At 45.1% G+C, this 24,613-nt stretch overlaps 1 protein-coding gene across 1 annotated transcript in view; it reads left to right on the plus strand.

Annotated features, from left to right (window-relative positions):
* The window catches only part of PHACTR1 (phosphatase and actin regulator 1), a 513,424-nt gene that overhangs the window by 314,032 nt on the left and 174,779 nt on the right, over positions 1 to 24,613 (plus strand). Inside the window, exon 3 of the mRNA XM_052649098.1 lies at positions 6,167 to 6,331. Coding sequence (XP_052505058.1) covers positions 6,167 to 6,331 — 165 coding nt within the window. The remainder of the gene's footprint in view (positions 1 to 6,166; positions 6,332 to 24,613) is intronic.

Genomic DNA, 24,613 nt, shown 5'->3' on the forward strand with positions numbered 1-24,613 from the left:
GGCCCCAGATGTCCTGGCCCTTCTGCCTCGTCCATTGTCTAGACATCAGACAGCACAGACACTGTGGCTCCCTTCTGTCCAGACTTCTCAGGGGGACCCTGACTGACTAACACATTCTAGGCCAGCAGGACGCCAAAGCTGGTGCTTCCTTTTGATAAGCCTTTTGAAAGCTGAGCCACCATGAGAAATAACCCACGCAAGGGAATGCCCGCTGAAGTGCCCTGCTGTTCCCCATCCCCCACAGGCTCTAAGAGCCCACCAGGAGCAGCCTGGCCACCCCGGGGAGCTGGTTGGGGGTGGTGGTGTGTGACTCCAGAGCACACACAGACGCAGCCACTTGGGTTCTTGGTAATTAACAACTTATTGACCAGAGAGGTATTAATGCTCCGGTATTTGTTACCCTGAACGTTTTTGACCAGACTGTATCAATATTCACATACATAACAAATCACCAGCCACAGGCATTAGCTTCTGCAAAAATCCCCTGGTCAATAATGTGTTAAAATCATGCATCTATCAGGTGTTTTGTCTCCTGCTTTGCCAAAGAGAATGAAAAGCCACCTCTTCTCAGACAGGCCCCGCTGTCTGATAAAGCCAATCCATCCCAGTCATGTCCTGAAAGGGAGCCCAGCCCACCTGGTCTGTTAGGAGGGGGTCTTTGATAGGTGCTCAGGGAAGACCCCAGAGATCCAGGCCTCCTCCCCTCCTCCCTCGGCCCTCTGAATGAGCTCAGCTGCCCAGCTTCCCACCTTGCGGGGGTCGGTGTTCTCAGCTCTGGCCGTTGACATTCGAGCTGATTTGTGTCTCAGTGAGCCCTCTCTCCAGACAGCTGTCTCCTCTCTCAGCAGCAAGAGGAAGCCACCTTTGAGAGCAGTGGGCTTGGGCAAAGCAGCCTCTTCTTGATGTGTTTCAAAAGAAGGCTGTTTTCGTAAACAGACCTTTCTCACCTACTTGGCTCCATCCTGTTCGCTCCTGTCCCTGGGGTTGGTTGGACAGAGGCCACGATATTCTGAGCCTTGTTCTGTTTTCTTGTTTTTCTTCCTCCTCAAACGGTGTTCAGAGTTGGTCTCTTTCTTCACTCTTAAGCCTTCCAAGGTCATTGTCTAGGGGCAAAACCGGTTGAGAGCTGGCCCCTTCCATCAGATGAACAGGGGGGAAGAAGTCGTGTGATGATTAGAACATAAATCTAGGCTTAAGGACTAAACATCTTGGGTTTAATAATATACTTCATAAGGATTCATTTAACGATGGAGTTATAATTAGGCCTTTGTAATGTTTTGTCAGCTCTTTTCCACTCTAAATTTTCCAAAGGCACTCCTAATTTCTTATAATTATTTTAGCATGGTAATTTCAGGATGATTTTTATTCATTTCTGAAAGTTGTGATTGTGAAAGAGCTTTCTGGTCCTTGCGGTGCATTTTTCTGAGTCGAATAGGGATGCTGAGTTTCATACCTCTCAAGATGATGTGAATGAGTGGGGTCAGTGCCCTCATTCATTTACTGGCTGAACAGACCATTAGGAAGCACCAACTATGAGAGCTAACTCCGTGGCAATCCTGAATAACTCGTATCTGGGTTTTTTTGCTTTGGGTTTTTTTTTTTTTTTTTTTTTTTGGCTTCAGTGTATACCCTTTCCCTTTACCCCTTAGCAGAAGATGATTTAAGTTGGCTCAAGTCATAAAGGCCTCAACCTGGATGCTTTAATTAAAAAATAATAATAATTTTGTTTGTTTATCTTTGGCTGTGCTGGGTCCTAGTCGCTGCGCGACTTGCAGGGAGCGGGCTTCTCTTTGTTGTGTCTTCTCTTGTTTCAGAGCACAGGCTCTAGGGCTCTAGTAGTTGTGGTTTGTGGACTCAGTAGTTGCAGCTCCCGAGCTCTGGACACAAGCTCAATAATTGTGGTGCTTTGGCTTAGTTGCTCTGAGTCACGTGGGATCTTCCCAGACCAGGGGTTGAACCCGTGACTCCTGCTTTCGCAGGTGGATTCTTTACTTCTGAGCCACCAGGAAAGCTGCTGGATGCTTTAAATTTTTTACCTCTTGTGTCTTAGACTGTTCGGAGACTCAAACGATGGGAACTCCTCCAGCCAAATGCAGATACTCAAATAGACATGAAATTTTGCATATAATTTCAGTGGTTTGATTCCCACTCCCCAAGTCTATTGGGTCCAGGCAGTGTTTCATTTGGGCTGCAGAGTCTGTATAGGGAAGTACTAGAAGATCATTCTGGGCAGGAACTCAGACGGAGATTCCTGAAGGGCAAAGCAAGAAACTAGAACTTTCTGCTCTAAGTTATGAGGAGCCATTGGGAATTTCTGAGAAAAGTAATCTAGCAACAGTTTAACATGTACGTTTGAAGGCAGGAGACTGGACAAGCTGAGATTATCGGCTAAGGTAAGAAGCTTTCAAAAGGTGATGGCTGCAAAAGAGAAAGTGATCTTGTGGGAATCAGGTCACCAGACTGTCTTGAGCTGGTTTCCATCCTGGATTCAAAACCTCCTTGCTGTGGCTTCCCACAGTTGTCACTGTGTGCCTCTTCCCAGCTGTTGGGCATTGTTAAGGGGGCATTCAGATGGTTCTAGTGGTAAAGAATCCACCTGCAGTGCTGGAAACATGAGCCTCGGGTTGGATCCCTGGGTCGGGAAGATCCCTTGGAGGAGGGCATGGCAACCCACTCCAGTATTCTTGCCTGGAGAATCCCATGGACAAGAAGCCTGGTGGGCTACAATCCATGGGGTTGCAAAGAGTCAGACATGATAGAAGTGACTTAGCACACTCAAGAGGGTACCAACTCAAGCAGCTGGTACCCTTTAAAGAGAATAATTTCCAAAATCAGTATTGCTCCAGAGGCTGTTTACTTACTCCATTCGGCTTCTATTTCCTCATTGCAGTTGTTTTTCTTTTTTTTTTAACCAGTCTGCTGAGCCTCTCTGTAGCCCAGGCTTACTTAAAGTCTCCTCCATCTTTATCTTTGTCTCTTCAGTCACAATCCACTTTATCCATTGCTGCCAGATTCATCTTCCTGAGGCTCACATCTGATCCGTGCCATTTGTGATCACAGACCTCGGTTCAGATGTTCGTAGCTCAGAGTAAAGTCTTTGATGACTAATCTCTGAAGTACTTTTGATCCCACCTCTTCTCCTCCCTAAGAACCCTGTTTCACAAACTTCTCAGTCTCTTCCCTGCATCTCCCATCTCTTGCTCTCCACTGGTGCTGGCTGCTCAGCCTAGTAATGTGACCCTGTCTTCCCATCCCTTCCTGACAGACTTTCTTCAGTAGTTCTCCGTGAGCTTAAGAAATAAAATCCAGCTCCTTAAAGGAAAAAAACAACAACAAAAAAAAGACTTCGTTATTTGGTTTCGAAGCCCGTATCCTTGAGCAGCCATCCTTTTCTGCTGCTTTCCTTTCTAGTCAGAGTTCATTAAAACATGTAAAGTCTTCATTATCTCCCTGGTCATGGGAAGCGAAAACTTCGTTCTTGCTTGCTTGTCCTCCCCCATGTGGATCTAGAAAATTACCATGATGTGCTGATTCTCTCTCTGCTGGATCACATCTTTTCTCCGTGTCCCTTCTGTCACTACCCTCCAGATGTGTCTGCTGGCCTCCTTTGTTAGGCTCCACCACCTGTCTTTTCACACTCCAGTTCAAGATGCCGTTGGCTGTCACTATAATATTTCTCGGAAACAAATCTGCTTGTGTCCTGATCGTATGTCTTCTCAATCAGGCTATTTAAAACTGAGTCCCTCCCCCACCTAGACACTCTTGATATCATTTACTTGTCGTACTTACCTTTTCTTTTCTCCCTCCAGCAGCTGTCTCCCAGCATGCTGTGCGGTTTACTAAGTTTTGCCGTGTGTTGTCTGCTCCCCACCCTACCCCCCAGTTAAGCTCCGTCATAGCTTACACTGGTATTTTTATCAGATCATTTTTTATCTCCTGTTTACTGACATAGCCCAAGTGTCTGGTACACAGTGAGCATTCCGGAAGTATTCGTTGAATGTAATAATGTCAATTCCCATTTTCAGATTCCCATCCGTCTCCTTCTGCAAATAGGATGAAACCTAAACACCCAGTTTTCCGAAGGCTTGCAGAGTCTGGCTCCAGACCCATCCCCGCCTCTCAGCACTGACTCCCTGTCTCACCCAGTGTAGCTGACTCCGCTGGTTCCCTGGGTTTCTTACAGCTCCCAGGCAATGCCATATTCTTTCAGCCTGCTCTGTTCCTTTTGGGTCTCTTTCTCCTTCCAGAGATCCACTTCTCCTCCTCCCTGTGTAGGGAGAACGGTTCCTTCTCTCAAATCCAGCTCCAAATGGCACCCCCTGGGGTCTTCTCCAGCGATGAAGAAGAGTCTGCCCCTCTGTCCTCTTTGCCTCCGTTGAGTTTGGCAGTTTCCTCCAACAGCAGAATTTTCCACACTGATGCCACTGTCTTCTCCTCTAGACGCTGCCCAACCATGTCCAGTTCTTCAGTATATCTGCTCCAGGAAAGATCAGTATCTGACTCACTATTGAGTGGTCACGTAAGACAGTGATGGAAGAGAGGGGTCCCCATGCAGAACCCTGTAATCAAAGGGTTAAGTGCTTTCACTATGCAATGTGTTGAAGTCATTGGGTGCTCACCACCGTCCCGCAAACTGATGCCCCAACAGTGTTCCCTGATTCCGTGAATGGAGGGGGCCATTCCACTGACATGATTCATGGGACATCAGGAATGATCTGCCTCCTCCCCCTCAACCACCCAGTCAGTCCTGGGTCCTGTTGACTTGGCTTCCCAGACGTCTCTAAAATTCATCCACTTCCTTTCAGTCTTGCCCACAGCCCTTACCCACCTGCCATCATCTGTTACTGTTGCACACTGCCTGGCACATGGTTGAGGTCCCATATATAGGTCTGTTTTCTTTTTTTTTCATTTATTCAAATTGGAGGATAATTGCTTTACAGTATTGTATTGGTTTCTGCCATACATCAACAGGAATCAGCCATAGGCATACATATGTCCCCTTTGAGCTCCCTGCATCATATAGCAAATTCCCACGGGTATCTACTTCACACATGGCAGTGTAGATGTTTCAATGCTGTTCTCTCTCTTTCTGTTGAATAATTGAATCTCCTGAGTTCAAACCATACTGGATGACAGCAGGTAGAACATCAGGCTATAAGACCGAGCTTAGAGATCAGCCTGTGTTGTGAAGTCCAGGAGCTTTTCTGAAGGATTATGTTAGAGGCTCAGCAGAGTAGTTCTGCATTGGCCTCAGCTCTAGATGTAACTGGACTTTCTGGAAAGGCAGGTCCGTCCCGCCTGCCTTGATTTTGCCAACGAGGTTACTTTCTCTTTACCTCCCTGAGATCTATAGATGCTCAAGTACACTGGAAAAGAGTTTTGTCCCAAGTGATAAAAGGGGTTAGAGTGATTGTGGCCCTTAAGAAAGGGTCCCCGAGGCATCATGAGTTTGAAGGTCTTCATGTCCTCAAATGTCAAGTTGTTGGGATGAGTCTAGATGGTATCTAATGTCACTCTCAACTCTCAGTTTCTAAGAATTTTTTATTAAAGCAAAGCACCAGGAACGAAAAGACCTAGAGGAATTAAAGCAATTATAAGATCTACTGAAGTGTGATTCTGAAAACAGTCAATTGGATTTTAAGGTGGAGCCACTCATTCAACATGCCCATATGGGTGAAGCATCATCCTAGGAGAGAGCGTCGTGGGTGGTGTAGAATGTTGACATTGGAACGGACAGTTGGTAAATGTTTCTCCCTCTTTTCTCAGCAGACAGTGTTACGGTGACAGCGTCTGCCAAGTCTTACTTGAGAAAGTGCTGGACCAGTAGTTACACTGACTGTCATCTGACTCTTCTCACGCCCTGTCCTGGCCTTGTTGGGAGTCTCTGTGTCAGGAGGGCTCTGCTCCTCCTCGTCCTCCTTCTCGAGCCTAGGTCAAGGTTGGCCAAATCCGTTTTGGGTGCTCCAGATCCCCTAGTCTTTGGCTGACTGTCGCCAGCCTTTAGAACACATTGGTGTGCCTTCCATTCCAAAAGGCAAAAAGAGAAACGGAAGTTCGGTCATGTGGTTTCTGTTATCTGTAACCATGGAAAACGTTGGCCATCTGTGAGGCTCCCGTTTTAACACTTTTCTTTCTCCTTTTTCCATCTCCTTCTCGGGAAAACAAGCGGAGGAAGTGGAGAGGCTGGCGGCCATGCGATCTGACTCCCTCGTCCCAGGTACCCACACCCCACCCATCCGGAGGAGAAGTAAGTTTGCCAACCTGGGGAGGATCTTCAAGCCTTGGAAATGGAGGAAGAAGAAAAGTGAAAAGTTCAAACACACGTCTGCAGGTAAGATTATTTGTTTGCCTTGATTTTTCACTGGGCATCTGTTGACTTCAGCTCGGTAGGTTCGTTAGTGGAATTTAATTACAGTTGGCTGCCTGAACCAAAGGGAAAAAAGTCAAGCCTTGGAATTGCTCTCGTGTGGAATAATTCTTCAGTGTGATTGAAAATGGCTTTCAGATCCTATGTGTTTTCATGCGTCTCGGGTTTTTTGTTGTTGTTTTTCAGTTTATACAACCACCACTTTGATTTGATCTATAAATATCTGAACTTAGCGCTCCACCTTGCCCATACTTGACTGCTTTCATTCCAGCGTTGACAATCCATTTCTTATTTTTCATGCTTATTTTCCCTTCTCTGGTTAAAAATCAACACAGAACAGAAAGTAAGTTGTATATGGTCGTTGGCAGATAGGAATAGGTTTTTTTTTTTTATGGAGGAAAAATCTTGAATAAGTGAAGCATCATTGTAAAATGACAAAGATAACTCTCTAGTTCATAGCCTAGTCGACAGCAAAGGAATCTGGGTAAACTCAGTATGGCTGGGGTATGACGAGCACTGACTCTGGAGTCAGATGACCTAGCTTCAAGTTCAGCTCTGAAACTTGTTAGTTGCGTGACCTTGGTTGGTTGAACCTTGTACCCCAGTTTTCTTATTTGTGAGATGGGCTGAGAATGGTACCTTACATGACTGAGATTAGTAGGATGTTCATGGTGGCACTTTATGTGCATATTTTTGTAAATAAATAAGTGTATTACAGAGAGCAGAGTGTAGGGAAAGAAATGCTAAGAGTTCTGATTTCACTGTGTTGGGTTTGAGATGAGATGATAGAGGAGCCATGCAGATTCATTCTCTTTGTTTCATTCTGATTTTGATACGTAAGTACACAGGTCATCCAGGGCCACTCTGGGGCTTTTAGTTCCTTCTTACCCCATGTCCTGTTCTCCCTCCTCCTCAGAATCATCACCTTCTCTCTTTCTTGGTCCTCTTCCCGCTGTGGCTCACTCCCAAAGTGTGAAATAGGCAATCTGCTTCTCGTACCTTGTCTACAGATCTGAGAATTTTCATGCTGGTTGCTTTGAGGAATGAAAGAGAAAAGAGATAGAAAAGTTGCCAAGTCTTGAAATCTGTACCAGTTTTCATGCATTCATCCCCAGTTGCTGCTTTCTGTTTCTGAGATGGAAGCCTCAATGTCCTGTTGCCATCATTTGTTCATTCCTGAGATTAGAATGAACCTGTGAATTTCATGAATCTCTAAATTGTCACCCCGCTGACAGTCTCTTCACCTGAATGCGTTCTCTCTGGCTTTTGATCATTATACAGGCTTGTTAAGGTGTCATAAAGCATGTAGGTCATTTACATATCTCTAAACACTTCTGAGAGATTTTCACACAAGCAAAACTCTAAAGGAATGGCTCTCCTATGTCCCCCCAGAGTGAAACAGAAAAAGGGCATTTACAGCATTGCCTTGGAGAAGAGAAATCTAAATGAAATATATTCTCAGGCAAAGTGGGGGGTCAGATGTGAACACGAAAGAAACGGAGTGTTCTGGAAGCACTGGAAAAAAATAATAAAGATTCCACAGGTTCCTTTGTGGTCCTCCTGACTGTGCTGTGAAAACAGCTTATAATGAAACAATCCAATATAATACATTCAAATAATTGCCATGTGTCACATGAACTCCTGAACGATGCTGTATTGGATGCATTTCCTCTGGACAGTCACGGGCTTGGCTTAGTCCATTTGGCAAGACCGTAAGACGAAGCTCCGATGCTTCTTGTGCAAAAATGCACCTGAACCGCTGTGCTGACTTCTTTAAGGTGTCAGAGAACTCGTCCTTTGATGGGTGCAAATCCAGGGGCATCAAACTACTCATGAACCATTAAAGTCTGAAAATTTTTTCGTTTAAAACTTGAGAGAGAAAGAATTAAGACCTGAGATAGGCAAAATTGCAACTTTAATCTTTCTTAGTATTAACTCTTCTTAGCAAGTTATTATAACCTCAGTGGCCAAACTGATTAATTTGGCAGATGAGTGTAATATTTCCATGTATTTTATTTTATTTATTTTTTAAAAATATATTTTATTATTTGGCTGTGCCAAGTTTTGGTCATGGCACGTGGGACCTTCTATCTTCATTGCAGTGTGTGGGATCTTACTTGTGGCATATGAGATCTAGTTCCCTGACCAGGGATCGACCCCACCCCCACCCCGCTGAATTGGGAGCTTGGCGTCTTAGCCACTGGTCTACCAATGAAGTCCCTGTGTGTCTTTATTTTAAAGGACAATCAGCTGCTGAATTAGAGAAAATAGAAGATAGGCTATGGGCTCTCTGTAAATCATGATAAATGGATGGCTTATATGCTGCAACCAGCTAATCTGGTTTTTTAGTTTAAGTCAGTGGTGTGCACTGTAGTATATTTTGTTCTTAACTGGATTCAGAAATATTGTTCCTGATTTTTGTAAATAAGGAGAGACTTCCTGTGCCGGTTCTTAGCTTCATAGAGAAAAAAATTGACAACTAAAGGATGTTTAACATAAATTTGTGTGTATGATCAAGTAGTACTTTGAAGTACAAACTTTTCTATGCATGGCTAAGCATCAAGTATTAAATATACAAGAGAACTGACTGATTGTGGGAATGTTAATTGGTTGATCAATTTTAACCATTATGCAAATATTTGTCGTGTGTGTGTATATGTGTATGTAACATAGTTTCATATGTACAACAATTTCCACAATTTTAAATACACAGAATAAGCCCAGATATTAAAGCTGAAACTCCAGTCCTTTGGCCACCTCATGCCATGAAGAGTTGACTCATTGGAAAAGACTCTGATGCTGGGAGGGATTGGGGGCAGGAGGAGAAGGGGACAACAGAGGATGAGATGGCTGGATGGCATCACCGACTTGGTGGATGTGAGTTTGAATGAACTCCGGGAGTTGGTGATGGACAGGGAGGCCTGGCGAGCTGCAAATCATGGGGTCACAAAGAGTCGGACATGACTGAGCAACTGAACTGAACTGATTACATTTATATTATGTATTTGCATTTAAACTTCTGTGCTTTCTTGATTACAGAAAAGGACATTAATACAATGTATACTTGGCCTATTGTTATTTCCATGGTGAGTTACATTTCTAATTTGCTAGAATTAGCTATACTGTAGTTACCCTGTAACTCAGGTTACAGAATGCATGTGTCTGTGTATACAGCATTTTCAAAGGTGCACCCAGAAATCTTGCTTTGTATTAGCAATAAGAGAACCACATTGGAAAATGATGATCTCAACATTTTCCTCAGTCTTGGCATCAACAATTACATGAGTTTATCAAAGACCTATTTCCGCGCTCCATGCTGCTCAAACATCTTTGTATTCCAGGCTGAAGGCTGGTGTCCTTAAAAGGTCTTCAGCATGAACTTTGGATGGTGGTGAAAGCCCAACAGGACAGGGAGCTTCCCTCAGAAGCATCTGGCATTACACGATGGTAGGAATAAAACAGGAATGGATAGAACACCAAATAATGGGTCCTCATGGAGATGATCTTGACATGCCTTTCGACCTGCCCTCAGATGCCCTGCCCAGGTCCTGCGAAGCACTCAGCCCGACACGTCCGGCTTCTGTAGAATCAGCAACAGGTGTCCACCACTCACCCCACACCTGCCCCAGGAGCAGAGACAGATGACAGCATCCCATCCGAAATCGAGAGGGCCTCCCCCAAAATAGTCAGCCACAGCCATCGTCTCCAGATCGCTTGAAAATGAGGACTGTATTTATAGAAAAGCAGAACTGGCAGGAATAAACTGTGAAGATGCCACCGAATTACGCTTTTGTTTCCTCTTGACAGAAAATCATAAGCTGCAGGAGTTGGCCCTGGAAATCTACCATGTGCCAACATTCCCTTTGTGCTTCTAAAGCTTTCCTGCATCCCTAGGGCTTGAACAACAATAAAAAATAATAATAAAAACCTTGTCCTGAGTGCCATACACATACTGACACTGGACGTGGAGTATGAGCGTGAGCCGAAACCGGACCTTGTGGATTTGGCATGCATGGTGTCACTGGAAGAGGCAGATGATAAGATCACAGGAGCAAAGGCTGAGATCACACCTGTGATAGGACAGCGAAGGGAAGGCACTCAAAAGAATGGTGGAGAGGGGCAGCTTGAGGGAGCAAGGAGACTTTCCTGAGAAAGAGAAATTTGAGCTGGGATCTGAAGGAGGAGTAAGAATTTAGAAAATTAGCATTCCAGGTAGCAGAAATGACATGTGCAAAGGACCCGTGGTGGACAGAGCAGGCGTGAGCAAGCTAGGAAAGCAAAAACAGTGGCTAGAGAATGGGAAGCAAGGCCTGTGGGAGGGACTGAGGCTGGAATGGTTACAGAGACGGGAGCCTCGCTGGTCCTGTATCCTATAGGAAAAATTAGACAAGAGTGGGCGGGGCTGCAGGAAGACCAGTTAGGAGGTCGCTGTACAGGTGCTGGTAGCTTGGACTAATATTTGGTGATAGAATAATGGGTGGATTTAGGAGATGTCATAAGAAACTAGTGACAGGAATTAGCAATGGATCAGTTGGTGGAAGAAGAGAGAAGGGTCACATTTGACACTCTAATGTTGAGCTAGGGTATATGGTGTGGCCTTAAAAATGAGTCCTTCGGGAGAGTGACAGGTTTGGAGGAGCGGAGGCAGGGCGGGGAAGTGCAGGAGAAACAGTTCTAATTTTAGGTCTGTGTTCAAGTGGACTTTGTGATACCCAGTGTTGGCGTTGAATATACGGAAGGCAGAGGAGAGGTCTGCTCTGGATTTACTTTGGGATCGTGTGTTGATTAGAGCGATGACCATATGTGAGCTTGGCGAGGGTGTGAGTAGGGAAAGGGAAGAAAACGGGGCTGAAGACTGTCTTGTAGACAGAGGAAGAATGTCATCGCTAGTGACTGGACAGAGCGGCCTGAACCTGTGCAGGGGGAAGAAAGATGGAGGAAAACCAGAAGGATGCAGAGACAGGAGCCAGGAGACAAGAAACGTTTCAAGGTGTGGGAATGATGCCCTGTGTTCATTGCCATGAAGAAGTCAAGTGAAAGAGGTACAGAAAAATGCCCATTGGCGTCAGTGATTCTGGTTGTCTAGAGTTCACTGGATGAACTTAGCGAGAGGTGGATTCTTTGGGAGTAGGTGCCAAATGAGTGTGGAGTGAGAATTTAGCAGGAAATGAGGAAGAATAGATTCTCACAATGTCTGGCTGTCAAGTGGAGAAGACAGACAAGACCAGAGTGGATGGTGGAGAACACTAATGTGTCTTCAGGGGCTTGTGTATGTGCATTTCGCTTGGGAGGGACTGTGTGTGTGTCTTCTAATCTGTTGCTGGCATTTTATGATGAAGGGGACAGAAGCGGGAGGAGCCAGTGTGAGGAATCGAGTGGAAAGAGTTAGAAAATATGAAACCAAAACGGTGAGAGGGCTGAGATGACAGGGCCAGTTGGGATATAGAGCACTGATGGGAGAGTTAGCATCCGCAAAGGGCTAAACAGCCCCCTCCAGTGAAGTGAGGGAGTCAGAGGGCCTGGTTTCCTGGTCAGGTAGGAAGTTGGAAGTGACCCTGAGTCTTCCTAGGTGATAAAGAAGATCATCTCCTACCAGGGAGGAGACGAGAAGACGTGCATAGTTAGGCCCACTTCAGGTCGATGGTGGTGAGTCTGCATGGCTCTTTGAGCACAGCTATGGATAAAGCAGATAGCTGGGTCTGTCCGTGGCTGGAGTTTTGCCAAATGGATAAAAGGGCAAGATAGAGAGACAAAGGGGATTATTTATGTCAGTTTCCTGCGGCTGCTGTAACAAATCACTGCAAGTTTGGAGGCTGAGAAGAGCAGAGAGCTCTTCTCTCGTAATTCTGGAGGCCAGAAGTCCAATATCAAGGTGTTGGCAGGTTGGTTCTTCCCAGAAGCTTTGAGGGAGAGTTATCCCATGCCTCTCGTAGCTTCTGGTGGCTACTGGGCAGCCCTAAGTGTTTCCTGGCTTGTAGCTGCCAGACTTGAATCTCAGTCTTCACATGGTCCTCATCGCACCTGGTCTCTCTGTCTCAAGTCTCAGGCTCCTTTCTCTTAGGAGGACGCAGACATTGAGTAAAGAATCCATTCCATCTCCAGGATTGTTGCTGTTCAGTCGCTCAGTCCTGTCCAACTCTCTGTGACCCCGTGGACTGCAACACACCAGGCTTCCCTGTCCTTCACTATCTCCCGGAGCTTGCTCAAACTCATGTCCATTGAGTCGGTGATGCCATCCAGCCATCTTATCCTCTGTCATTCCCTTTTTCCTCCCACCCTCAATCTTTTCCAGCATCAGGATCTTTGCCAATGAATCAGCTCTTCACATCAGGTGACCAAATTGTTGGATCTTTAGCATCAGTCCTTCCAGTGAGTATTCAGGGTTGATTTCCTTTAGTATTGATTGGTTTGATCTCCTTGCAGTCCAAGGGACTGTCAAGAATCTTCTCCAACATTACAGTTCAAAAGCATCGACTGTAGCCACAAAATTAAAAGATGCTTGCTGCTTGGAAGAAAAGCTGTGACAAACCTAGACAGCATATTAAAAAGCAGAGACATCACTTCATCAACAAAGGTTCACATAGTCAACGCTGTGGTTTTTCCTGTAGTCATGTATGGATGTGAAAGTGTGACCATAAAAAGGCTGAGCATGGAAGAGCTGATGCTTTCGACTGTCCAAGACAGATGACCATATCCAGAGATCCTTAACTTAGTTACATGTGCAAAGACCATATTTCTCAGTAAGCTTCCATTGATGAAGGTTAGGTCTTGAAGATCTTTTGAGGGGATACAATTCATCCCAATGTGCCCCTGGAATTTACATTGGATAGGAAAGGAGAGGTCCAGTGGGTTGAAAAGAATTTTAAAAAAATCAATCTTGAAAACACTGATGAATGAAGAAACCAAGTTGTAGAAGGATTTACAGAGTAAGATACGTTATAGTTTTTACTGGCAGTATATATGCCCTGAAAACAGTGAATGGGAATGGGGAGGATTCCTGATAACTTCAACAGAAACTGTAACATTTTATTTCTTTTAAACAGTATGAGGCAAAAAGGTCCAGTATTTATGTGTATCCTGGGTGGTGGATTCATGAATGTTATTCTCTGCTGTTTCTATATATTTGAAATTTGTGTAATTTAAACAAAAGAAATAATTCTGATAAAAAGTGACTTTAAGTTCCAAAGAAGTCAAAGAATTTTAAGACGGTCAGTGGGATCGGTTGCCAGAAGGAAGCTGGAAGGACAGGAGCTCGTGGGTTCAGAACCGCGTTGTTGAACTTGCCATCTTCAAAGTTATGGAGACAAAATGCAGACTGAAGCTTTGGAAGTGGGTGGCTGAGGTGGAGGAATAGGTCAGGAAGTTATTTAGAATGTGAGAAATGATCCAGTCCCAGACGTAGGGCAAACACCCTATATATCTCTCTTATCGCAAAATCTTGTGCCAATTTAATTTCCTGTTTTCAATCAAGTAAAGAAAGGAACTGTCCTTTGATTCTAGTGTTCAACTAATTGCTCATTGATACGTTCTTGGAAAGATTCTGTTTCTTTTATTCCAGTTGAGATGATTCAGCCCATAATAATTTCACGCCAATAAAGTACTGCAGTTTAATTCACAGAAAATCAAAGTTTGCTTTTTAAACGTTTACTCCAGCTATTAACAAACCCTCATCTAGCACAGGTCAAGCTCTGTCGCAATAAGGCAGCAACTGTCAAGCAGGAGTGGTGGGTGGTGCATCTGCCTGCCGCACAGTTAGGATCCTGAGCACCAACCCCTGCGTTTTGTTTGCTCCATGAGTGCTAAGTCGTTCGGTCCTGTCCAACTCTTTATGACCCCGTGGACTGTAGCCCGCCAGGCTCCTCTGTCCATGGGATTCTCCAGGCAAGAATACTGGAGTGGGTTGCCATTTCCTTCTTCAGGTGATCTTCCCAACCCAGGGATTGAACCCACGTCTCTTATGTCTCCTGGCAGACGGGTTTTTTTCACAGTGCCACCTTACTTGGCTCTAGCCCCACCCAACTGCCAGCAGTGATGAAAGGCCAGGCCTGAAATGTGTTGGGAGCTCCGTTCATGTTAATAACAGGGTCCAAGAACAGTCTGCGTGATTTGCCCAGTGTTTTTCTGTATGCATGAATACAACTGTGGGTAGGAGATGCTTAGGGACTCACGTGAGTATGGAGCTCCAGCCTTCTCATCAGGTCCCCAGACTGATTGCCCTTCAGCTGTAGATTTTGATTATTTCACACCGCCCCTCCCTAGAGCAGGAGCCAACCCTGAACCCTGGCTTGTACCTACTTCAGCTTTCTAGCCACCCCTTTCTCTCAGGGCCAGAGTCTACTTCCTTTATTTCTTCCATCCATTCATGCAGAGTTACTGATATCTTTAGCAACCACTAGCTTCAAAGAGTCCCTTCCTGGGTAGCCCATGTCTCTAGAATTGTTCTTCTTCAAATAAAACTGCTTAGATAGTGAAAGTGAAAGTGAAGTCACTCAGTCGTGTTCAACTCTTTGCGGCCCCGTGAACTGCAGCCCACCAGGCTCCTCTGTCCATGAGATTCTCCAGGCAAGAATACTGGAGTGGGTTGCCATTTCCATCTCTAGAGGGATCTTCCCGACCCAGGGATCAAACCCAGGTCTCCTGCATTGCAGGCAGACGCTTTAACCTCTGAGCCACCCGGGAAGATAGTGAAGACAGTGTAAATTGGATTCTGCCTTTGGACCTGGTGTGTTGCCTTCCTGGCTCTGAAGGGAGAGTCTGTCACTGATATCCAGGACAGTTGGCCCCCCTGCTAGCCCCACCTGCTGATTCCTGTCTATTAGGGATCCCTAGCATGCTGTGTGATTGAGGCAAAGTGTTCGTCGCTCAGTCATGTCTGACTCCTCTGCAACCCCATGGACTGTCGGCTGCCAAGCTCCCCTGTCCATGAAATTCTCCAGGCCAGAATACTGGAGTGGGTTGCCATTCCCTTCTCCAGGGGATCTTCCTGACCCAGGGGTCGAAGCCCAGTCTCCTGAGTTGTAGGCGGATTCTTTACCATCTGAGTCTCCAGGGAAGACCGGCAATTCCTGGAAGGGAGAATGAAACCCTAAACTTTTCTTTCAGGCTTATTGTGGCATCCTTTTCTGGTGTAGAACTGAGAATCCCTTTCATAAGTGGAATCATTGCCTCAGATCCAGCACCAGACTGGCTGTGTTCACTGCGAAGACCGTCTGGATCATCACTGGCACTCTTGAGTTGGAAGGGTTTTTTCCTTCCCATTCAGGCCGAGAGCTGAAACTGATAGGTTGAAAACATCAGTGGTCGTGAATAGACACATGTATGCTTGGAAGAGAGCTGGTTTAGGACTTTGTGCCCTAACTTTTATGTTCTCTTGGAGCCGCGCTTTCCCAGCTGACAAGGTAATGTTATCTACCTGGCCAGAGGTTAGAATTTCAGACTTCTGTAAACCATAGCAGGTCCAGAAATAATACCAGCTTGGCGTGTTGCACCTATGTATACGTCCTAAGCACTGCCACTGTCCCTAAAGAAGGCGACGGTGACGACAGACGTGTCCCCCTGTCTCCCAAAGGTTATGGCCTTAGGGGAAAGTCAAGTAATGAAGCCAGTAGTTACAACAAAGCATTGGGTTGGCCAAAAAGTCTGTTCCGGTTTTTCCATAAAATGGTATGGGAAAATCCAAATGAATGTTTCGGCCAGCCCAGTAAAAATGATGGGAGACGCACAAGAGCTCCAGGAACTCAAAGGAGACAAAGCCAACTGCACTCTTAACTTACCAGGAAAGTAAGAAAGGGGCATTTAACTAAGGAGTTAGGCAATGGGGGTGAGGGAATCTGCTCTCCCAGTGGAAGGAAGCCTGGAAAAGAGGACAGAAGAGATTGGCTGTCTCCAGCAGGCAGAGAGGTGGTGGTTGGGAAAGGACTGTTGGCTGAGAGGTGTTCAGAGCAGTGGGAAAAGAGGAAGACCAGGTGGGCAAGGGTCTGCTTTTAGAGCTTTTCATGAGAACGTCATGGAGTTCTCATCAGGCTTTTTCCTGATGCGTTATCCTAAGGAAGCTATCGGAAGACCCGCCTTTTTGAAAGCTCCTTTTCTATATGATGGGGAAAGTTCGCAGAGGTACCCAGTGTTGTTAATGTAGCTTCTGTATATTTGTGTTTGTAATGAGAGAAGATATCCTTGCAAGAGAATTAAGAGACCTCATTGCTGTCACAACCAAAGGAATATGAAGTGTCTCTGGTTCTGGTAACAAGGAAGCTGGTTAGCAAGTGGTTGATTATACTGTGAGCGAGAAATGAAGATGACTGAGACAGTTGCTGGAGATAATTTAGGAGACAGGATGAGCAGGGCTTGAATACAGCTTGGATGTGGAGAGTAAAAGAAGAGTAAAGAGCATGCTCTGGTTTCTCCCTTGAGCAGTGACATACCAGTCAGATGGATGGAGGTACCACTTACTACATCGGGTTTATGGGGAAAATTGAGCATATATTTGGAGGCATGCTGGAGGGATATTAAATATAGATGGAAGATACTGAATACAGAGGACTGGAATCAAGAGAGGTCTGGCTGGAAATGCTGATCTGCAAGTTGTGGGACCTGGATATTTGTTGAAGCCATGGAATGAGAAGTCCAAAGGAGAATGTCCCATGGGAAGCAAAGAGGGGCTTTTGGAACCCCCTGAGGTCCCCTGACCTATAAGTCAGGAACACAGGCAGAGGAGTCTATGGAGAAGGTCGATGAGGCCCGCTAGAGTTGGGAGGAAAACCAGAAGGGGTCATTGGCTTCCTTGTCCAGATCTCAAGAAAGGAGGGGGCTCCGGTCTGCCAGGACCTGATGAGATAGTCAGGACTGAAAAGTGCCTGTTGTGTTCAGTGACAACTCATCCCTGGTGTCTTTGGGAAGAACAGTTTCAGAAAATCCATATGGCTTGGAGTTTAGAAAGCATATGGTTAAGGTGTAAATGAGCATTGAGGAAGCAGACTTCTTTTAAGGAGTTTGGCTAGAAGGGAGGAGAAATACAGAGTAATCACCAGAAGGGGTATGAGCTTAAGGGAAGCGTGTTTTGAGATTGATTGGATGGTGTCAAGATGTGAACTTTGCCTTCACATGGCTTTAGCATTCCAGGGGAAACGGAAACATCAGTGCAGTGACCACATATTTTTTCAGTGATGACAAGTCTCCTGACGAGGAAAAACAAACATGCAAATAATCAGAGCACTATTGAGCATCTGATTTTAATAAGAAATCATCAAGTTTTGCCGCTCTCAGCACCTGGCTGGATCATGGTTCTCCTTGTATGACTGGAAAATTCAGTTTCTTCAACAACAGCAGCAAAAGGGCTGAGCATGGACAGGTACAGAATCTTCTTTCCCGCCTACCCATCATGGCCCAGAGAGGGAACATCTAGGGGTTAGAAGGCAAAGTAGACTTAGTGGTCCTGTTTTTAAAGGACAGCTCGAGGAGGGACAGGCTAAAGGTTGTGAAAATCAGCCCCCACCTGGAGTGGAGACTGTATGGAAATCATTGTTTCCTGTTGAAGTGAACTTTATGCAGCGCGCTTTGCTTACATGTCAAGACTGTGAAGTCTTTGATGATGGCAATCCTGCATGCCTTTGCCCCTCTGACGCCCAGCATTAGGTAGAGCACTTCACATACTGGGTACCCAAGTGCAGTGGCTGGCCAACTGTATTGTTGAAGTCCTCTAACAGTCTGAAAGTGGAGAGGTGAGGGCAGCGATTGAAGCATAAGCCAGAAGGTGCCAGCCCTGGAAGAACTTCCATGATTGCTTTTCAGTTTATCAGAGTTCATAGGTCAGGTTATCTGGGCAGTACTGTTGCTTGGGTTATCAGTTGCTTGGAATGAAACACCCCCAAAACTTAGTGGCTTAAAGCAACAAACTCAGTTGTATTACATCCTGTGACTGGGCTCAGCTGGATGGTTCTTCAGCCGGTCTCCCCCAGGGCCTCTCACATGTTTGCAGACAGATGGGACTGGAGGCTCCTGGGGCCTCCCTCCTTCTCCGGGTCCTCTCAGAGCCATTCCACGAGGTCTCTTCCTGTGGTTTGTCCAGCAGGATGACTCAGGGCCCCTAAGAATGCAAACATAAAAGCTGCCAGGCCAGTTAAGACTCTTGTCCAGAGTTGGCCCAGTATCCCATTTGCAGGGTTCTGTTGCTTAAAAACGAGTCACTGGAGCAGCCCAGACTCTTTGTTGAAGCAAACCAGGCAAGAGTGTGAGTACCAGGAGCATGGTTCATGGGGTGCTGTTTTTGGAAGCCAGCAACCTCCATTGTCAAGGTGTAAGAAAACTGCAAGTGCTACTTATTTCCTTCTTTCCATGTATAATGTGCTGTAACAGTTTTGTTGATAACAAGAGAAATTGTTATAATCTATTGGGTTTTCTGTGAATGTGAAATATGCATGGCCCTTTCCATGCCATGTTACTTTACTCTCACAACAGACTTACATGCTGTCATTAGGCCCATTTGGCAGGTGGAGAAACTGATGCTTAAAGCAGCTAAATATTTTTCAGTTAGAAATGGCAAAGTAGGTACTTAAGCCTGGCATCTTGTCACTTATGTTGCATTTTGGATCCATGAATATGGGAACTCATAATTTAGATGCTAAAACATACCATTCATTTTCACTAAAGGGATGTTACAGGATCCTTTCCTTTTCCTACTTATCTCTAGAAAGCTGAAATGTGAAGGGAGAGAATCTCATCAATAAACACTGACACTGGAAATGATTATTTCTTTCTTGAATGCCCTTAGAGGCAGGGGTTAACAGCTTACCCATCTTTGCATCACACAGTATCTAGCTCAGTGTCATGTACATGGCAGATGGTTTGTTTGTTTATTGACGAAGAAAGAATAAACTGAACTGGCTCCAAGCAAATACCATTCAAAACCATCGCATTTCTGTTTGCCCTGGAACATGGCATCTTTCTGCTATATGGCACGTAGAAACAAAAGATGCCTGGATTAGGTAAGCAGTCATTGACAGCACAGGCTCTGGAGCAAGTGCTTGTTTTAGGGCTGGACATCCGCAGAACTGATTCTGGAAGGACACAGCTTTACAGCATTTGTGATAAGGTGTCTGCCTGGCCACTGACTTCCAAGGTAATCAGAAGTTCCCTGTGACCAGGTGGTGTGAAGCAGTGATTACGGCACAGATCTCGTAGCCTCTCTACTCGGGTATCTCAAGAAAGTACGTTGTAGTCTCTGACCTCAGTTCCTTCAGCTAAAATAGGAATAAAACCAACACTTCATAAAGCTGTGAAGATTGAAAAAGGAGTTGTGGAAGCTCTTAGGATAATACCTTGAACATAGTAACTATTTAGTAAGTTTTATCTGCCATTATTGTTTTTTTCCTAGAAGTGCTTTAGAAAGCAAAGAAACATCCAAGAGTAATGAAATACTTATTTCATAGTTTCAGTTTTTAACGGTGTATGTATCAGACGAGAGTTGTGATGAGCTCCTCTTGGGGGGCGTGTGTGTGTGTGTGTGTGTGTGTGTGTGTGTGTGTGCGTGTGTGTTCAGTCGTGTCTGAACTTTTGCGACCCCATGGATTGTAACCTGCCAGGCTTCTCTGTCCATGGGATTTCCCGGGCAAGAATACTGGAGTGGATTGCCATTTCCTTCTCCAGAATATCTTCCCCACCTAGTAATCGAACCCACGTCTCTTTCATCTCCTGCGTTGGCAGGAGGATTCTTTACCACTGAACCACCAGGGAATGTTTGTCTGGGTACTGGGTGTAAGAGTTTGCTTTCAGACACCTTGTACAGTTCCACACAGCTGAAGTTTACCCCACGTTTTCCTAGGTGCCCACAAGTTAGTTCACTAAAGTATTTCCTCTTCTTTGTGAATTTACAATTAAGTGAACACACACAATGGCCCCCGAGGAAGGGCTTCATCCGGTTTCTACTTTGCTACATCCCAGGCAGAAATACTGCTTATAATGAGGTACTCTTGGGGGAAAAACAGTGAAGGTGTAACCTCCTGAAAATCAGATCTCTGTGGCAAGTCCAGACGCTCAAAAGTAGACACAGACATAGGCAGGATAACCGACCGTGTACTTTATTTTCCAAACGTGGACATCTTTGACAGTAAAATGAGATGTCATTACTACTTCAGGCAGGACAACAAGCATGAAATGGGTCTGTGCCAAGCAAGGCAGGGAGCATGGTGACTCTGTGCAAAGCCACCTGAACAGAAGCTACAGGCCCTGAGACCAGTTCTGCCATGCAAACACAGCAGACATGCCAGTTAATTTGCAGGGGAGAGTGGAAGGGGCCACTGGGACTGAAACTCTTAAGAACACTCACACAGCCCTCGTTGTCTGCCAGTTCAGTTGAATTCATCAGCGTCATGGAGTCTCTACATCTTTGCAGAGTTCAGTGTCTGTCTGCAGCCCTCAGCTGTATCTCTTTTCTTCAGCACTTCTGCTGAATGTCTTGATTGGAAATTTTGTCCCAGAGCCAGTTTTTTCCACTAATCACGGATTCTCTCGTCCTTCAGCGCCTCTCCCCACAGTTCTTGGCTGTGCCTGTCGTCAGCTCCTGGGCCAGCAGGCGCAAGGACGCTTTTCCCACCTCCAGCCCCTCCAGGCATCTCATGCTGTGCTGCAGCCTCTCGCTGGACCAGCGAGCTCCACTGGCCCTGAGAACTTCCCCTTTGTGCTCAGAACATCCTTCTTTCTTTATTCCTCTTCCTCAGCTCTATTCCCTCCTCATCCTTTCCTCTGGAAGCTCTCGTTTGTCTCCTCTGAAGCTCTGATGCCTCCTAAGTTCAGTTACGTTCTCAGACATTTGCTGGCTCCATGGACTCACATCTCCATTGGCGGGTCCAGCCTCCACCCTGATGAGGCCAGCCCTCAGCTGGACCATCCCACTTTTATTCCCAAATAAGTACGTGGGCACCAGATGCCTCATTTCTGCCCTAACAGGCTTCCAGTCCAGAAGTACCTTGACTATGCGATGAATCACCATTCAGTTTGGGGACACTTTGAATCCAGCCTGTATGTTAGTTCCTTACCCGTTCCCATTACGACGTGTTTCTCCTTTCTGTACCATCGCTTTAATATGTGCCTCGTTTCATCATCCTTTGCTTTATTGTGCGTTGAGGATGATGCATTTTCTGCAGATTGAAGGTTTGTGGTAGCCCTGCATCAAGCAAGTCTTATCGGCGCCATTTTTCCTATAGCATTTGCTCATTTTGCATCTCTGTGTCACACTTTGCTCATTTGTACAGTATTTCAAGCATTTTTTTATCTGTTATAGTGATCAGGAATCTTCGATGTTATGCTACAACTTGCTGAAGACTCAGGTGATAGCATTTTATTAGCAATAAAGTATCTTTAAGGTATGTAGGTTGTTTCCTAGACAGAATGGTATTGGACACTTAATAGACCACAATATAGTGTAAGCATAACTTTTATATGCACTTGGAAACCAAAAAAATTCATGTGGCTTGCTTCCTTGTGATAGTCCCTTGATTGCGGTGGTGTGGAACCAAACCCACAATGTCTCTGAGGTCTGCCTGTAGATACTCATCTTCTGTGTTTCCCCAGAATTCTTTAACCTTTTCCCCTTGGACTTTTATTCACTATAAACATAGTAATAATGTATTAGCACTAGCAATAACAGTGGTAACAGAGGATAATTGAGTGCCCACTGCATGGCACTCAACGAGCTGTGATATAGCTCTTAGGGCCTCAACAGTTCCTCCTAATATCTGTTTGAGCAGTTACTGAGCAGTTACTGCTGATACCTGTTTTATAGATAAAGACAATATGAGGCCTAGGGTCAGTGACTTCCCCTGGTCACTTGGCTGGTTAATGGTAAAGCCCTTAAGGGTGTTGGAGAACTCTTGAGAGTCTCTTGGACTGCAAGGAGATCCAACCAGTCTACGCTAAAGGAAGTCAGTCCTGAATATTCATTGAAGGACTGATGCTGAAGCTGAAACTCCAATCCTTTGGCCACCTGACGCGAAGAACTGATTAATTTGAAAAGACCCTGATGCTGGGAAAGACTGAAGGCGGGAGAAGGGGATGACAGAAGATGAGACGGTTGGATGGCATCACCGACTCAATGGACATGAGTTTGAGTAAGCTCCGGAAGTTGGTGATGGACAGGGAGGCCTGGCATGCTGCAATTCATGGGGTCACAAAGAGTTGAACACAACTGAGCGACTGAACTGAACTCAAAGGGTTTGAATGCAAGTCCATCTAATGCCAAAGTCATCTAGGCTTTCTTTGCTCAGAAATATCACTGTTACATGTGACTTGAAGCAGTCAAAAGAGTGAAAAGGTTGAGATGTGTATATATCTAGGTAGATATGTTAAACACTCTTGAATTCAGGAAGCAGAACCCATTAAGAAAACAAAATAATATGAGAAAGAAGACTTGGTGATTCAGTGATTAATGCTGTCATGCCTAAGCAGGGAATGATACTTACATGATATATATTAACTTGTCTCAAAAGAAAATGACTTATGTGTTGGTTGATTTGTACTGGTGTTTGGTTTTCCTTGTACAGTTAGAGGAAATAGAGGAATGACATTAGGCAGTGAATCAATTATGATTTGGGGCTCGTTTGACTAAAACAAATTTCAAATAACCTTAATAGGAAAATAGATGGTGAGCCCACACATGAATCAAATCGTTTCTGAAGGTCAGTTTTAAAGGTCTTCCTTCTCTCTGTTAGCTCAGGGGTGAGTTGGGGTGGGGGTATTGCAAGAATATAACGTGTGTTAACTATTCATGAAATCCTGTGAATGAAAGGAAGCAGTGTGTACCAAGAACCTGCCTTGAGTCTGACCTGGGGAAGGAGGCCATGGGTGATAACCTCAGATGCCACAGAGGACTTCCCTGTCTAGTCCCCGTGAGTTATTAGTCAGCAGCGCTCTGAGAGGGCTTTGTGGGGTACAAGTCAGAGCAGAGAGCCAATGATGTTCAGATGCAGATGTCGTTTCAGCATAGAAGAAGACTATTGTAACATTTCATCTATTTTTGTCCTCCAGTTAACCCAGTGTGAGCGTCTAAAGAGAATGAATGTCCCTTCTGTGGTCTTAGCAGCTTCGCTGTGTCCTTGGAAAGGCTGCTCTGTTTGTTGGTCTGGGGTTTATAGTGCCTGGCTTCTTGGGAGCCTTGAGAGGCTCTGCAATTTTATGAAGCTGCCTGCTACCCCTGCACCTGGCTGTCAAGGGCACCCATGTAAAGGGTCTTTGAATGCTTCCCAGCCTCCAGGAAGGGCTTGTATAATGCAGTAGTTTGAACAGCATGCTAATTACATTTCCAGGTGTTTCTGTGAAGATTCTATGAAGCGATTATGAACTGGCATTTTACAACATCATTTTACAATAATGTATTCCTAAGTGGGGGAAAAAAATTATACAATTTCTCCACCGTGGCATAAAACTCTTATTTCACGCATGGACAACTGGAAAGATTTATTAGCAGAAAATTTGCCATTACAATGAGGATCCTTCTTGCCTGCTGCATGAATGGCTAAAACTTCACTTGATAGATTTGGGTCAGGTCAGTATTTACAGAGGTGCTCATGATAACGGACCTTCCTGATGGCCGCAGTCACATCCGTTGCTGGTTGTTCTGTAAAGACCAGTGGGCTCTTGTGTGTTGAGTGCTAATGGAAGATATATAAATATCTCTAAAAAGAGTCATCGACATGGTATTATCACAAACTGTCTCCCCATGTAAGGAAATTAGTGTCGTAATTTTGTGTCTAGATTCTAAATAAGACAGCTTGAGAGTTTTTTTTTTTTTAATAAAAATTTCCATTAAAGTTGGAAAATAGAAAATTCAGCCTGTATCCTACATGCTTATCAGTTATGTTCATTTACATACATATCTGCTCACATTCATTCAAAGTAACTTCACAAAGATGAAATCAAAATACAAATGTTACCAAACTCAGTTTCACGTGCCCAATGCACAGTGAGGCCAGACAAACTGAAACATAAGATTTTGGAGCAGAGAAAGGTTTATTGCAGGGCCATTCAAGGAGAATGGGTGGCTCGTGCCCCCCAAATCTCACACTCTTTTAGGATTTCAGCAAAGCATTTTTAAAGGCAAGGTGAGAGAGGGGTGTGGTTGGTTGTCCCAAACTTCTTGGTGTGGGACTCCTTTGTTCTTGGAGCTGTCCACATAGGTCTTGTAAAGCTCCAACAGGACAAACGTTATTCTCTGTACTACAACTTTTTATCTCTATATGAATGGAAAGAAATGTTATG

This window comes from Budorcas taxicolor, chromosome 11 (assembly GCF_023091745.1).
Source record: "Budorcas taxicolor isolate Tak-1 chromosome 11, Takin1.1, whole genome shotgun sequence".
In the NCBI taxonomy this organism is placed as follows: domain Eukaryota; kingdom Metazoa; phylum Chordata; class Mammalia; order Artiodactyla; family Bovidae; genus Budorcas; species Budorcas taxicolor.